This window comes from Naumovozyma dairenensis, chromosome 3 (assembly GCF_000227115.2).
Source record: "Naumovozyma dairenensis CBS 421 chromosome 3, complete genome".
Classification (NCBI taxonomy): domain Eukaryota; kingdom Fungi; phylum Ascomycota; class Saccharomycetes; order Saccharomycetales; family Saccharomycetaceae; genus Naumovozyma; species Naumovozyma dairenensis.
This window is the reverse complement of record NC_016481.1, coordinates 1,384,579-1,399,329: the sequence shown is the minus strand read 5'-3', so window position 1 is coordinate 1,399,329 and position 14,751 is coordinate 1,384,579. Positions and strand designations below refer to the sequence as shown.

Below are 14,751 nucleotides of genomic sequence, written 5' to 3'. Positions count from 1 at the left end.
TATAGTTAATTGTAACCCGTTCCTTTATTCCTTTGAGAATCGAGTCTTTCACAAGTATACATCTGCAGTCTATAGGGACTACAGCGAAAAACGTCAACGCTTGCGTTTAAGCTTAAATTTTCTCTCGAGGAAAGAAGAGCTAAGTGTGCGCCAATTACTTGATATGAACGTCAATCACTTATAAAGTACGTGGGATCTTGAACAATCGAGAAAGATAACGTGAGAGAGAAAATTAAGATCTGGCATCGTAATTTAAGTGTGTAAACTATTTGCAGAATCAGTATACGCTAACACCTTCACTATTCCATCTGAACTCTAGAAAATCGATTCTAGTAAAGGAAGGAAAAAAAAACCGCTCGTCGAGGAAGAGGAACCAAACTACTAAACTAGACCCCACATATCCAACACATCATGATTATTTATGCTCATGAGAAATATGCGTGCGCATCATGTATCAGAGGCCATCGGTCTTCGACATGCAAACATACAGAACGAATGTTAGTGAAAGTGAGAACGAGAGGTAGACCATCTCCATCTGCCATTAGAGATGTGATCATGGTTGATAAAGAAGATGAGGATGATTCCTCATCTCCTTCAATGTCACCGGGGTCTTGTGCGAAGAATATGGAACGTCAACCAATCTTATTTGTTAAGATCAAACATGCTGAAAAGGCAAGAATGATTGATGGTAAATTACAAATCTTAATTAATGGTAAAGGAGATGATACTGAAAGTAACAATTTTAATGAGGAAAAAGATTCACATTTGGAAGATGGGAAGAAATTTATCTCAGAAACTGAATTCTTACAAAAAATATCAAAGAAACCTGAGGGTAATACGTCTTCATGTCCATCTTCATCAATACGGAGCGAAAACCAACAACTAAAGTCTACTTCACTATCGCCACCTATGTCGACATGTTGTGGGAGTAGTGCCAGTATAGGAACTGGTGTTGATTCCAAATTAAACTCAGTAACAAGCTGGACATCTAACGATTTATCGACTCCAACTACCACTTCGTCAGAATCTTTTAACGATTTGAAACCGAATACTACAGCAGCCTCATTAATAAACGATTCACATCACCCATTGAAATTAGAAGGGTCCACTTTAGATGATTTGCTAGAGGAAAATCAAAATACTAACAACAATAAGAGGCCTTGTACTATGCGGAATAAAAACAATTCAAATGATAATAATATAAATATCATGAATGATGAGACTGTTGATTTATTTACGCATGAAGGGATTTTCCTAAGTTCCAATTGTTCCTGTCCTGATGATAATTGTCAATGTTTAAATTGTTTAATCCATAGAAACGAAGAGGAGTTGAATTCATATATTATAAATAGTGGGGTACCGTTGAAAAATGTTGGAGAAGCGAAGATGAAAGATCAATTGATGGATTGTTCAACTGCAGATTGTAAATGTACAGCAATTGACTGTCTTTGTGATGACTGTTTTATTCATCCTATTGAAATTGTAAGTTTTGAAAAACTTTTAATTAATGGGTTACTTCATTTCACTTTCACTAGGAAAACAATGATTAAATATAAAGGTAAATTTATACCGTCCCAATATTGGTGGGATTTTATTGTAGGAAAATTACTACACATGAGCGAACAAGAATTGGAGTCAATAGATATACTTGGTTGGTTTGATAATATTATTGCAAAGTATAATACTGAACTGATAGAAGTAAATGACTTTGAGAAACTTAATCTTCAGGGGCTATATGTTATTTAAGGTTGCTGTTAAACGTTTGTCATAATCGTTGCACTAAAATGTGAAAAGTGTCTAGTTAGGTAAAACGCTTGTGGAAAGAAGTGGGTTACAACTGATCCATGGTCTTTGTACCCTTATAACTTGGACCTGAGATATATCTTATTTAATTGCTTATAGATTTTAAATAATATTAGCATTGCATAACTCGTATGATCTTAATTCAGTTCCAGCATTATTTATTAATATATATCTATGACGATTTTGGTGATGACAGCAAAAGGGAAATCAAGCGCGAATTTAAGTCTTTTACGTAATTTGACGTTATTGTGTAAGGCTACAAAGTTACAAGAAAAAAAGTTATTTCTATCCAACGTAGGAAGTCTAAGAAGTTATCTCTAAAGGAGCCCAGATTTACCAATCCGTCTCCCACTCAATAGGTTCCTGACAATTTTGTCTTGTATCATATACATATCCTTACCATAACCTACAGAGCAAAACATTTCAGACCTGCCAATCCATAGACTATAAATTAATCTGCAAAAACATTTTCATCCACCAATTGAATATTACGTACATCCCATAAATAATGACTATCTCCGCAGAAAACCCCACTAAAGAAGAAGGTATATGGATTCTAGGTTATGGATCCTTAATTTACAAACCACCACCACATTACACACAAAGAATTCCCGTGACAATCCATGGCTATATGCGTAGATTTTGGCAAAGCTCCATAGATCACAGAGGTACGCCAGAAAAACCGGGACGTGTAGTAACCTTAATACCATATGAAGAGATATTATCAATTCCTGAATTTTTAGAAGATTTACAGCTCTATTCGCACGATTTTGAATCTATTAAGTGTCCTCATGATTTGACTACTTTTGGTGTTGTGTATTATATTCCACCAGAACATGCTAATGAGGTTAAAGAGTATCTGGATATTAGAGAACAAAATGGGTACACTTTACATGAAGTAGAAGTTCATTTGAATACGAATGATGAGCATGAGTTATTATTGAAGGATTCGCTAGAGTTATTACCAGTGCATGAACGGACAGGGAAAAGGGTATTGAAAACTTCCGTATATATTGGGACTGTAAGTAATGAGGCGTTTGTGGGGCCAGAAAAGATTGAAGATACTGCCAAAGTGATTGCTACATCACATGGGCCAAGTGGTCCAAATGTGGAGTATTTGAAATTACTTCATCAATCTATAGAGGAAATGCTTTGGGATGAACACGATGCAGTACCTGATTTATATTTATTGAAATTACTCCATCATGTAGATAAAATGTTACAATCGTAGTGCTAATATATTAATTACTTGTTTTCAAAGAAGGGAGACATGTTTAGGGATGTCGTGATTTTTATTTTTACATACTGATATATAATCTAATATAAACAGAAGATCAAGGTAATAATATCTGACAAACTGTAGGTGCCATAATTAGTCTTCATTTGATGAAGATTCCCAAGTAGGTTGTCTTTTTGACACATTGGGTAAGTGCATTCTCTTATATAACGTTAGGGGACAGAGATCATTGTATTTTCGGAGAAAGAAATAGTTATACTGTTTCCGTTTAATATGGTATTAGTAAACTGAATGAAAAAAGAAAACTTCTAGTTACAACTTATACCACATCTCAAAGACACCCAAAATTTTCTGCAAACTCCTATTAATACCAAAGTATACACTTACTTACATTTATGAATGAAGATTTACCAAAGGAATATTTTGAGTTGATAAGAAAGACTCTTAGAGAAAAAAGGGATGATCCAGCTACTGAAAGACCCTTAAAAAGAAGAAAGAGAAGATCATCTCGTCTTCAGCGTAAGGGATCAGTGCCAAAAACGGATGATGAAGTTATTAATATCAGTGAATCGCCTGAGAATGAAGGGCCACATGAAGTTATTGCTCTTGGTTCAGATTCAGAAAGTAGTTCAATAATTGATAAAAATGATAAATCGAAAATGGATGTATCAGATATGGAAAGTGAAGATGAAAATTATGACTCTGATGAATTCGAAGATGTTACTAATAATGATGAAGATACATCGGGTGATAATATAGGAGATCTGAAAATTACAATAAATCAATCAAAACCAGATGATGACATATTGACAAAAAACAAAAGAAAATCAATTAATAGAAACATATGTTCCAATGAAGAGAGGAAGAAAAGATATTATTTACATATGTTTTATCTTATATGTTTGATGGTTCATGGTTCTCTTCGAAATGAATGGATCAATAGTAGTAGATTTAGTAAAAAATTGAGTTCATTGGTTCCAGAAAAGGTGTTCGAATTATTGCACCCTGAAAAAGATGAATTTTCATTAAGGAGCACCAGAAAATTGTTAGATGGATTGAAAAAATGTATGGAGATCTGGCAAAAGCATTGGCGAATTACACAAAAATACAATAATTTTGGTTGTTATATGAGATTTTGGGATGAAATAGAAGAAGAAGACAGTCGTGTCAGCTCTAAAATAAATCCATTGACGAAACAAGTGTTTATTAGGCGTATCATAAAGGGCCATGGTGATCGTGATTTAGCAGCTCAAGGGTTTGTTGCCATGTTGAGAGCGTGCAATGTTAATGCGAGGCTCGTTTTGTCTTGTCAACCACCAGATTTCACTGATTTAAAGGTTGAAAATAAGATTACTGAAGTGTCTTATGAAGATATGACAAAGTTCCCGTTATTCTGGTGTGAAGTATGGGATAAATTTGCAAAAAAATGGATTACCATAGATGTAATGAATTTTAAAACAATAGAGCAAATCAAAATTCGTTCCAAGCTAGAACCGCAAGGCGTTGCCTGTTGCAAAAGAAACAACATGAGATATGTCATAGGTTATGATCGAAAACATGGCTGCAGAGATATAACTAGGAGATATACACGATGGTACAACTGTAAGATCCGGAAAAAGAGAGTTACTAAAGATGAAGAAGGTTCAAAGTGGTATTCAGAAGTATTGAATACAATGCATCGAAGGAAAAGAACCAAAATAGATGATTATGAGGATGCCTACTTTGAAGAACGTAATCGTTCAGAAGGAATGCCTGATAATTTACAAGATTTAAAAAATCATCCTTATTATATTTTAGAAAAGGACTTAAGACAAAATCAGGTGATCAGATCAGGATGTAAAGAATCAGGTTACTTGAAACTTCATGGCCGTGTGGGTAAAGTTTTGAAAGTTTATGAGCGAAAGAATATTTTGGACTTAAAATCTGGCAAACAATGGTATATGGAAGGACGTATCTTAAAAACAAATTGCAAAAGTTTGAAAACAGTTAAAAAAAAGACGATGAGAGGTCCTTCAGATGATATTAACGACGGTGATGAGAGATTATATCCCGTTACTGATACTGAACTATACATTCCTCCATTAGCTACGGAAACTGGTGAGATTACAAAGAATACTTTTGGAAATATTGAGGTTTTCGTTCCAACTATGATTCCTCAAAACTGTTGTTTGATTGAAAATCCCAATGCAATAAAGGCTGCCAAATTTTTGAGGATTAATTATGCTCGTGCAGTTACTGGATTTAAATTTGAACGGGGACGTAGTTCAAAGCCTAATATCAGCGGTATTGTTGTGGCGAAATGGTTTGCAGAAGCTGTTGTAGCTTGTATTGATGGGATAGAATATTGTCTAGAGCAAGATGAAAAGAAGAAACAAGAACTTCAAAATTTATCGATGTGGCATAAATTATTATCCAAATTACGGATCAAGATGAAATTAAACATGACATACGGGTCAGTCAACATAGGTGCGTCTAATAATACAGAAGACTTGGGAGAAGAAGATGCGGATGATCAAGACGAACAACTGCAGGGAGGTGGATTTTTTGTCCCTACGAATGGAAGTGTTTCGGAACTGGCTCAAGATTCATCTTACGGCGGAAATCCATCAGAAGGTGGATTTTTAGTTCCTTCTGATGGAAGTGATTCCGAAGAAATGGAAAATTTATCTCATGAGGAGCATATCCGTGGTGGTTTCGTCACTCCCAGTAAAACGCATGTAGCCGATGAAAATCTAGATGAAGATACTAACGATGGAATGACACCAGTAGAGTCCGATGGACCCCCCCATGATGATCAATATGAGGATTTTATGAATGAGTTAAATATTTTAGATGCTGATGCATGAGTTAATTTATATATGATTACTTCGTTGCAGCATATGACTATTTAATATTTAAATACCTTCTGTTTTTTATATATCCGATCAGCAATATGAACTTTCTTAATTACTCAAAGATTTCATGGTCTGTTTCCAAAATCTCAACAATCAACCTGATTGTAACTAAGCCCCTATTTGATTGTTCGGTCGTTATAGGATATCTGTTCATAGTTATAAAAACATAGTATTGTACGTAGTCTATGGGTTTATTATTATTTTTGTTTTAGAAAATTACCTTGTGTTACCCGGTATTACTTTATATAACTATTATAACAATCATCCGGAATCTAATATTGATTGTTAGCCCAAAAGGCATATGAAGATATATGTTAAATAGTCTGGTATCTACAAAATAGAAAGAAGCTATAACGTCGAATAAGCATAGACTTTTAACTTTCCCAAGTAAACGGGCAATAGAAGAGAATAACTTTCATGAATGAGTTTCTTATCCAAACTTTCTGCGTTGAAAAAGTCGACACCTCCAGGTACTTCTCCTTCATCAAAGAAGGAAGCACTTCCCCAAAACACGCTGGCTGAACACATATCGTTGCTCCCTCAGAACTATACACGAGATGATGATCCAGCCGTAAGAAGATTAAAAGAACTGAGGAGGCAAGAACGTCTTAAAAATGGAGAACTAGAGAAGAAGAAACCGAAACCACGTCGCTCACCAGGTTCCTCATCTGGTTCAAAATCTACTCGGAAAAGAGATAATGATGATGTGGAAGGGAGTTTAGGAACAGTATACAAGAAAAAGGTGGGGAGTTCTAATGCTAAGTTGGTACCAGTTAGATCTCTTACTAAGAAACTCGAACCAATCAAAAAACTATCTTTTGAAGAATTGATGAAGCAAGCAGAATCTAACAGTAAAGGAGGCTCACCTGATAATACGGCAGTTAAAGTTACTGCTTCTATAAAAAAGACGCGACCTCCACCTAGGATATCAAAGCCAGGCTTCAAAAGTTTCAAAGAAAGGAAGACAACAGCTTCGAAATCTACATCTACCGTTAATAACAAGTCAAAGCCAGAATTCTCAAGGAACCATCCAAACGGTCGTCATTTAAAAGAACAATCAGCTGTCAAATTGAAAATACCAAAGAATATTGTTGCACAACCTAACCGAATGATTAAACAAAAATTAGAATCCAAGAGACGTACCTTGGAGTCTAAATATAGCAATCGTCGTGGAAGATATGAAGATCAGTACGACGATGATATGGATGATTTCATAGAAGATGATGAAGAAGAAGAAGAAGAAAATTACAGATCCAAGTCACGTCGTGACGAAAGACCCTGGTTATGATCGTGATGAAATTTGGGCAATGTTCAATAAAGGTAGAAGTCGTTATGATTATTCACATTATGATGAGGATGAAGATGATATGGAAGCTAATGAAATGGAAATTCTGGAAGAAGAGGAGCAAGCTGAAAGAATGGCTAAGCTGGAAGATAAACGAGAGGCAGCATGGTTAAAGAAGCATGAAGAAGAAAAGAGACGTAGGAAACTTGGGCGTTAAATACCCCTTTAACGAAAGGTACAATCCAACACACATAGCTACCGCAACTCTAAACTTTAATCTTTTTTTCGATATACCTTATTTGACAGAGGATATTATCATTTCTTGTTCTGCCATAGTCGATTCGGAAAAACTGTCTATTCTATGTCTGCTCTGGTTGATATTACAAATTCCGTAATATTTGTTAATACTTATTCGCTGCATTCTTTCTTTACGAAAGACATTTTATATTATTATATTTCAAGTTAAGGAACAGACACACGTTGTATAAACGTAAAGCCTTTTAATTATGAAAACCTTTCCGATATAATTAGCCATAAGTCTCACAGCTAACCGCCTTTTATGACAGGGTTATTTATTGACCAGAATATCACGTTTAGAGGTTGATGATGGATTAGCAAATTTCAGTATATAGAATTATCTCCAGAAACACATTTAAATGTAGTGAAGTGAACTTTGAAGATTCGACTTTACTACCCGTCGGCGAGGTCACGGATACTAGGTATCCGTAGACGAGGTCACGGATACTAGGTATCCGTAGACGAGGTCACGGATATGAGATATCCGTGGTTGAGGTCGCGGATGGTATATCGTCAGATCAAAGAGGATTCATAGCCTGTGTTTAGTTAGACTAACAAGGAGTTGAATCGAGATCTTCAGTATGGGGTTATCCTATTAGATAGCGTAATCCTGCAGGGTGTGTACGAGCTCTGGGAGAGTCGTAACAACTGCGTCAAGTATTAGATACTTTCTGAAACAAGGGGTTGAGTCAAAGTCTTGAGAAGATCCAAGATCCTTCTAAGGGATATATATAAGAGGCAAGGATATCGTATATCCTGCATATGTAGTTTATGTAATGACATAGAACTAAGTAACAAACGAACAACGAAGTAACTAAGTAATTAAGTACTTTAAAAAACACATTCAAACCTTTCAACAACAACAACAAAATGAACAACAATCAAGATGTTCACAACAATTTGTCTGAGGACGTAGTCATGTCTGACGATGTCCCCAACGCTTTTACTACATTAAACAAGATTCTTGTTCCTCGTGGCCCAATGGTCACGGCGTCTGGCTACGAACCAGAAGATTCCAGGTTCGAGTCCTGGCGGGGAAGAATTATTTTATTTTTTAGTTTTTAATCAACTAATAACTCCCTATTTGCTTACTGGATTAGATATATTAGACTATAAAAAGTAGATATATTCTTTTAAATGCAAACTGGTAAATATTTAAGAGAAACTTTTTGGCATCGTAGTTTTTTTCTATTTTTTATTAAATGTGGAATTTTACTTATTTTTTTTGTTTAAGCTTTGGATATTTACTTTGAAAAATAAACAAAAACCATAATTTATATATTTTTACTATGTGCATAAACTCTTTACTAACTATGACCAAAATTAGTAATTTAAAATCAATAGAGATATGCTCCGCGTAGTATTTTAAGGGCAAAGTAAAAAGTTCAAGAATTCTCTTGAAGAAGATTTTTTCTGAAACTCTAGAGGACATCAATCTTAGGTGGTGTATGTTAGTCAAATATAATATTTTCTTTGATTATATCGTGCTATTTCTGATTAAAAGAGGTCTATTGGAGATGTAGGCCGCTTTTACTCAAGAGCTGCAAAACGAACGCATAAACATTAAGAGTCTGTTGTAGTCTCTAGAAAGGCTAAGCTATGATTGAACTCAGAGATATGAATTTTGTTAAACCATGAAGGTACCAAGTCGATACTAGACTGTGACGTTTCCTGTCTAGACAATTTATCAGTCCGATTTTTTGTGTGTCTCATCGCCCTTCTCTCTTTCTCATCTGACAAGAAAAAAAAAAATATGAAGGGCGAGCGGGCGAGGCCTGCTCACCACTCCGAAAATTCTTCGCATACAAACTCCAGGAAAAAAAGCACAGACGCACAACCACCAAAAGTTTCTTTGAACACTCACACATTTAATTTACCCGGGTGGAAAAAAAGTATATAAACACGTTTTTTTAAAGTGAGGAAAAGTTCGCGTTGGTAAGAATTCCCCCCCCCTTCCTTCCTGTTACCGTCTTTGGAAATGACACAATTTAAAGGTCATCGCAAATAAAAACCATTGAAATAAGACTATTAGAAAACAAAAGAAAAAAACATCGAAGCACGAAACATTATAACAGTTACGATAACAATGGAAAATCAAGAACAATATTCAAAGATAGGGGAACAGAATGACATTGCCATATCGGCAGAACAACAACAAGAAGAACGAAAACCAGATCCAGAATTAAAGGAAGTTTTCGATAGGATAAAGACCCATTTCCCGCCCGCCAAAGTTAAGAAGATCATGCAAACAGACGAAGATATTGGTAAAGTTTCTCAAGCTACACCAGTCCTAACAGGTAGAGCTTTAGAATTTTTCATAGCTCTATTAGTTAAGAAAAGTGGTGATATTGCAAGAGAAAGTGGTACGAAGAGAATAACTTCAGATGTCTTGAAACAAACTATTTTAACAGATGAAAAATTTGATTTCTTAAGAGAATACGTTTGTGGTGAAGAAGCTGCTGCTGCTGCTGCTGCTACTGCTGCAGCTTCCGCCTCCGCTGCGACTGTACCATCTGCCTCTACTTCTGTTTCTGAGAATATTAAGAACGAAATCGATTGATTAACTCGACATTAGAGGCGCTGCTATAACGCTCTGCGCGTAAGACGTTAAAGGTATGCTAAGTTAATAGTCGTTCGTGACAGTATTAGAAAGCGAACATGCTTGGATAGTTTACCACCCGTTGTCTGAAATGGTTCGGATAAATATTTGGTCCTTGGGATATCATCCTAGTAGAGGAGACAGGATTGGCTGCTTCGGTGGACCGTCAAATTAGCTGTACTTCGACTTCGAATTGTAACTCAATCCTTAAGCAACACTATCATCTATATATAGGTAACCTATATTATTATTTGTATATGTCAAATATAGATGGTAGTCCATGTATATATGTATATTTATAGAATGATCATTGAACTCGATTGGTATGTTTGTATTCTATTCTTATTCTTGCTATATGTTTTGAAGCAGTCTTCGAGACCCCATAGAATAAATAAATTTCAATACTTTCAAAGAGCTCGGGTAACATTCTTTGTGGACTTCTTAGATCCATGTAATTTTAGGTTCCATTCTAAGCATTTATTTTTTATAGGAGATACAATACATGTCATGATGAAATATTGCTTAATTCATCGGAACTAGTAAACACAAGTTTTTGGGAACCTCTAAGAGTCCTGCTAAATCCTCACTACTTTTTTACTCCGAACTAATTATAAATTCATAGATAAACCAAAGCAATTAATGAAATATAGTTATTACAACCTTGTACTAACGAATTAAACGATTATTAAACCCAACTTCAGACCGTATTGATATGTTCCTCAGGGCAACCTACATTTGCTCCGCTACTTTCCAATTTAATCTATCACATCACCATTACAGTAACTATTGAAAAATTTGCAAGGTATCTTGTTTGTAACAATTGTTTTCCTTTGCTTCGAAAGGTCGAGCAATGGTAACATCTTTATTGTTTTATTTGAAGATGTTACAGAGGGCAGGAAGTGTGACGAGCTTGCCGAAGCTAGGTATATAAAAGACGTAAATACATAGTCAGAAGTAACAACTTTTAATAATCAAGGTACATTTGTTAACCTTTTATACTTCTATTAGAACGAAAAGGGGATTAATATATCCATATGAAGGGATATACAGATTGCTATGCTTTTCATAGTAAAATCTTTGTTTTTCTATTAGCATGTTTTCGCGAAACTCAATTTTGCATATTTATCCGCAGCCTTTATTCACATGAAATTTGAAAATTTTTAAAGGAATTTTTGCATGGCTTGAGGCAAAGGACATTTGCATGAATTTACTCAATAATACCCGCAACCAAATAACTCCGTTCATAAAGTAAATAGAATGGAAGGTAGGCTTCCCTATTTCTACTAAAGCCATTTATTCGGCCGAAAATGTTCTGTAGATTTTCACACGAAAAGGTGTGTAGTATAGACGCTGTCTATATATGCCATTTCTGTACAAAGATTATTATAATAGATGATCTTGACAGGTTGGTAAATGGTTCTTTTAAGTGAAGAAATTTTTCTTTTTTCATTACTTGAACTTTTTAAGTCATCGCAAGAAAGTCATTAAGAACTTGATCTCATCACATATATAAAGGACATCCATTTACTCTATTGTTCTGACCAGCTTTTTTTGTCATAGCTTGTCCTAATTCAAGAATAAAGGAATTGCTGCTCTTAAATACAGTTACGGGATAAAAAATATATTATTAACAAAGAAACAACTACTGTCAGACTAGTATATTATTATGGGTTCATTATCGCAACTTACATCCAATGCCATTATATGGCCGACTTATATGATCCTATTGATCACGGCGTCTATCGTCGCCTATTGGAAACGTGATTCCAAAGCATTCTTATCAGCCAATGGTACACAAAAGGCCCTTCCGTTGGCATTCAATTTTGTTGCATCTGGTCTTGGTGTCGGTGTTCTAAGTGCGTACCCACAAATTGCTAACATTAGTGGGTTACATGGCCTTTTAGTCTATACAATTGCTGGTGGATTACCAATGTTTGTTTTTGCCTTCTTGGGTCCATTGATTAGAAAGAAGACACCAAATGGGTTCGTGTTGACTGAATGGGTTTTCCATAGGTTTGGTTTAATTTGTGGTTGGTATTTAAGTGCTTGTACTATTTTGACTGTTTATCTGTTCTTAGTCAGTGAAGTTGCAAGTTTGAAATATGCTATTGAAACTATGACTCAAATTAAAGCTTTACCTGTTATAATCATTGAATGTATTGTGACTACTATTTACACTACTATTGGTGGTTTCAATATTTCTTTCATCACGGATTCATTACAAGTTTCTGCTGTTTTCGTTTTATTAATTATTGTTGCTTGTGCTATGGGTAGTTATATTGATATTGATAGGTCAAAGATTGGCCCTTCCGGTTTATTGAAGTCAAATAAATTAGGTTGGCAATTAATTTACATCTTAGTATTTGCAATTTTCACTAATGATTTCTTTATGAGCGGGTTTTGGTTACGTACATTTGCCTCTAGATCTGACAAAGACTTGATCATTGGTTGTTCCATCGCATGTTTTATTTTAGTTATTTTCTGTACTGTCATCGGTGTCACTGGTTTCATTGCCGTTTGGGCCGGTTTAATTTCCGTTAACGATGAAGAAAACTCAGGTGCTGCATTTTTCATCTTGTTATCTGAATTACCATCTTGGGTTATGGGGTTTACCATTGTATTTTCCGTTATTTTATCAACATGTACTCTAGATTCTTTACAAAGTGCCTTGGTGTCCACTATTTCTAATGATATCTTTAGAAATAAGCTACCAATTATGTATGTTCGTGGTATTGTTGTTCTAATCATGTTCCCCGTGGTGGTAGTAGGGTTAATTGCGGAAGACGTTTTAAATATTTATTTGATTGTTGATTTATTATCCAGTAGTGTTGTTCCAGTTTTAGTCGTTGGATTATGGTCTAAATTAGATAATATTTGGTCTGCGTGGGAAGTTGTTGGTGGTGGATTAAGTGGTATTTTCTCAGTGTGGGTCTTTGGTACAATTTATTATGGCTCTGCTCGTGAAGGTGGTAGATTATTATTGATTTCCAACGGGTTATATATAAATGATTGGAGTACATTTGGTGCATTTTGTGTTGCCCCAGGTTTCGGTATTATTGGCTCTCTCATTATCTTGAGTATTAGATTAACATGCCTAAAATTATACTCAAACCAAGATGGTATATTCTATTCTATTTGTACCAAGTATGGTAAATATACAGGTATACCACAAATTGCAAGATGGATTGAGTTTGGTGAAGAAAAACTATTGAAAGGTTCCTTTGGAGATGAAGCTGGAGCAATAAGTGAAGATACAGTCAGTGTTGACGATGTAGGATCTGATCACAGTAAACCTGTTCTTAATATCGGGGAAACTGAAAGTTTCACGCCTACGTCTTCTACGATGTTAAAGAAACGTAGTGCTGAAGCAACAACTATAGAAATCTAATTACAAAATATTAGTAATATCCTACATTGTAACTGTATATAAGCATCAGACATGCCTCTACATAATGTATATTAATAATTAATCTGATTATTGCATTGAAAGAAATCTGTGTATCACGAACAGGTGAAAATGAACCATTTTCTTTAAATTGTTTCCATAAAGTGTGTCGCTGTCTCTGTTGCTGTCGCGGAAGTTGTGTCGTTGTCTCAGTTTCTAAAGCGGTCCATTCTTTTATCGTAATCTTAGAGTGTGGCGTACGGCTGTTTTCCAGACTTCGGGGTTGCCCCGCGGGAAACAATGTTCTTTTCCCTTTGCCCGGCTGCCAGAGGCTCCACCCAATATATTTTCCTATTTGGGTAAATGGTGGGTGTTAGGAGATAATTCCATATTAGGAGATTTTTTTTGTGGCCACATGTACAACCGAAAAGGGAGGACAAGAAAAAAAGAGATACAACGATCGTATCATTTTGCCGAAAGAAGGAATGAAGCTACCGCAAGCTTGATATATACTGAAAAAGGGGAATATAGTACGTAAGCATACGTAATGTGACTTCTTCCGATTTCGCATTAACCTGAATATATAGAACGACTGGATAATAAATGTCTTAAACGATACGTAACTAGTGAGAACTTTTTTGTTCGCTTGTCGCATCCATCCGCCAAATACAAAGTACTAAGTTATATAAAATAGTTTCAAGCAATGAGTTCGCCAGTAGGCTATCTTGTCAGGAGAACACTTAATAGTACCAGCACAGTCGTTCAATATATATCTTACAACTTCAGTTATTATTAGAAGCTCTAATAGAGGCAGCCAACTGCATTATTAAACGAAAGGCCCACAAAAATACTCCGAGGCGGCAGAGAAACATCCGTACGAACAGCACGCAACTGAATTAAAATCACCAGTTCTCGAGAAATAGCAGTTGTGCGGTATATTCTCAGCGGATCAAAGTCCAATTTAAAAGTTTGACGCCAAATTTTTCACTTTTTTCTCCCACTTTCTTAGAGGAGCCAGACAGCCAGACAGCCAGACAGCCAGACAGCCAGTTTTCTAGTTGTTCATTATTTATAGAACTACTTGGTTTTATGTATTCAAGAACGAAAATTTATACAGCCCAAGGCCTTCGTTGTTAAACTTATTAACTCCTCTTATGTATTCTTGTTAAATTAATCTTATTAGCATAGTCTATTTCCAGTTGTTCTATCTCTTAGCAACCTATTTCCAATCTAGCAAATTTCAACAACCAA

General features: G+C 35.4%; 6 protein-coding genes and 1 non-coding gene across 7 annotated transcripts; all 7 read left to right on the top strand.

Moving 5' to 3' along the window:
* Window positions 1–411: 411 nt before the first annotated feature.
* MAC1 (Mac1p) lies at window positions 412–1,746 on the top strand (the record flags this gene model as incomplete). Its single annotated transcript, XM_003669462.1, has 1 exon — window positions 412–1,746. One exon carries the CDS (start codon window positions 412–414, stop codon window positions 1,744–1,746), a length of 1,335 nt encoding a protein of 444 aa, XP_003669510.1.
* A 565-nt stretch (window positions 1,747–2,311) lies between these two features.
* On the top strand, window positions 2,312–3,034 carry GCG1 (gamma-glutamylcyclotransferase; the record flags this gene model as incomplete). The annotated part of the gene is made up of 1 exon (XM_003669461.1): window positions 2,312–3,034. The coding sequence occupies one exon, from the start codon at window positions 2,312–2,314 to the stop codon at window positions 3,032–3,034; it is 723 nt and encodes a 240-aa protein (XP_003669509.1).
* Window positions 3,035–3,435: 401 nt separating this feature from the next.
* RAD4 (Rad4p) lies at window positions 3,436–5,886 on the top strand (the record flags this gene model as incomplete). The annotated part of the gene is made up of 1 exon (XM_003669460.1): window positions 3,436–5,886. The coding sequence occupies one exon, from the start codon at window positions 3,436–3,438 to the stop codon at window positions 5,884–5,886; it is 2,451 nt and encodes an 816-aa protein (XP_003669508.1).
* Window positions 5,887–6,355: 469 nt separating this feature from the next.
* SPT2 (Spt2p) lies at window positions 6,356–7,222 on the top strand (the record flags this gene model as incomplete). Its single annotated transcript, XM_003669459.1, has 1 exon — window positions 6,356–7,222. One exon carries the CDS (start codon window positions 6,356–6,358, stop codon window positions 7,220–7,222), a length of 867 nt encoding a protein of 288 aa, XP_003669507.1.
* Window positions 7,223–8,483: 1,261 nt separating this feature from the next.
* NDAI0Ctrna4R lies at window positions 8,484–8,556 on the top strand. The gene has a single exon. It is a non-coding gene; the product is annotated as a tRNA-Arg (tRNA).
* A 1,046-nt stretch (window positions 8,557–9,602) lies between these two features.
* BUR6 (negative cofactor 2 transcription regulator complex subunit BUR6) lies at window positions 9,603–10,076 on the top strand (the record flags this gene model as incomplete). Its single annotated transcript, XM_003669458.1, has 1 exon — window positions 9,603–10,076. One exon carries the CDS (start codon window positions 9,603–9,605, stop codon window positions 10,074–10,076), a length of 474 nt encoding a protein of 157 aa, XP_003669506.1.
* Window positions 10,077–11,781: 1,705 nt separating this feature from the next.
* On the top strand, window positions 11,782–13,503 carry NDAI0C06030 (uncharacterized protein; the record flags this gene model as incomplete). Its single annotated transcript, XM_003669457.1, has 1 exon — window positions 11,782–13,503. One exon carries the CDS (start codon window positions 11,782–11,784, stop codon window positions 13,501–13,503), a length of 1,722 nt encoding a protein of 573 aa, XP_003669505.1.
* Window positions 13,504–14,751: the final 1,248 nt, after the last annotated feature.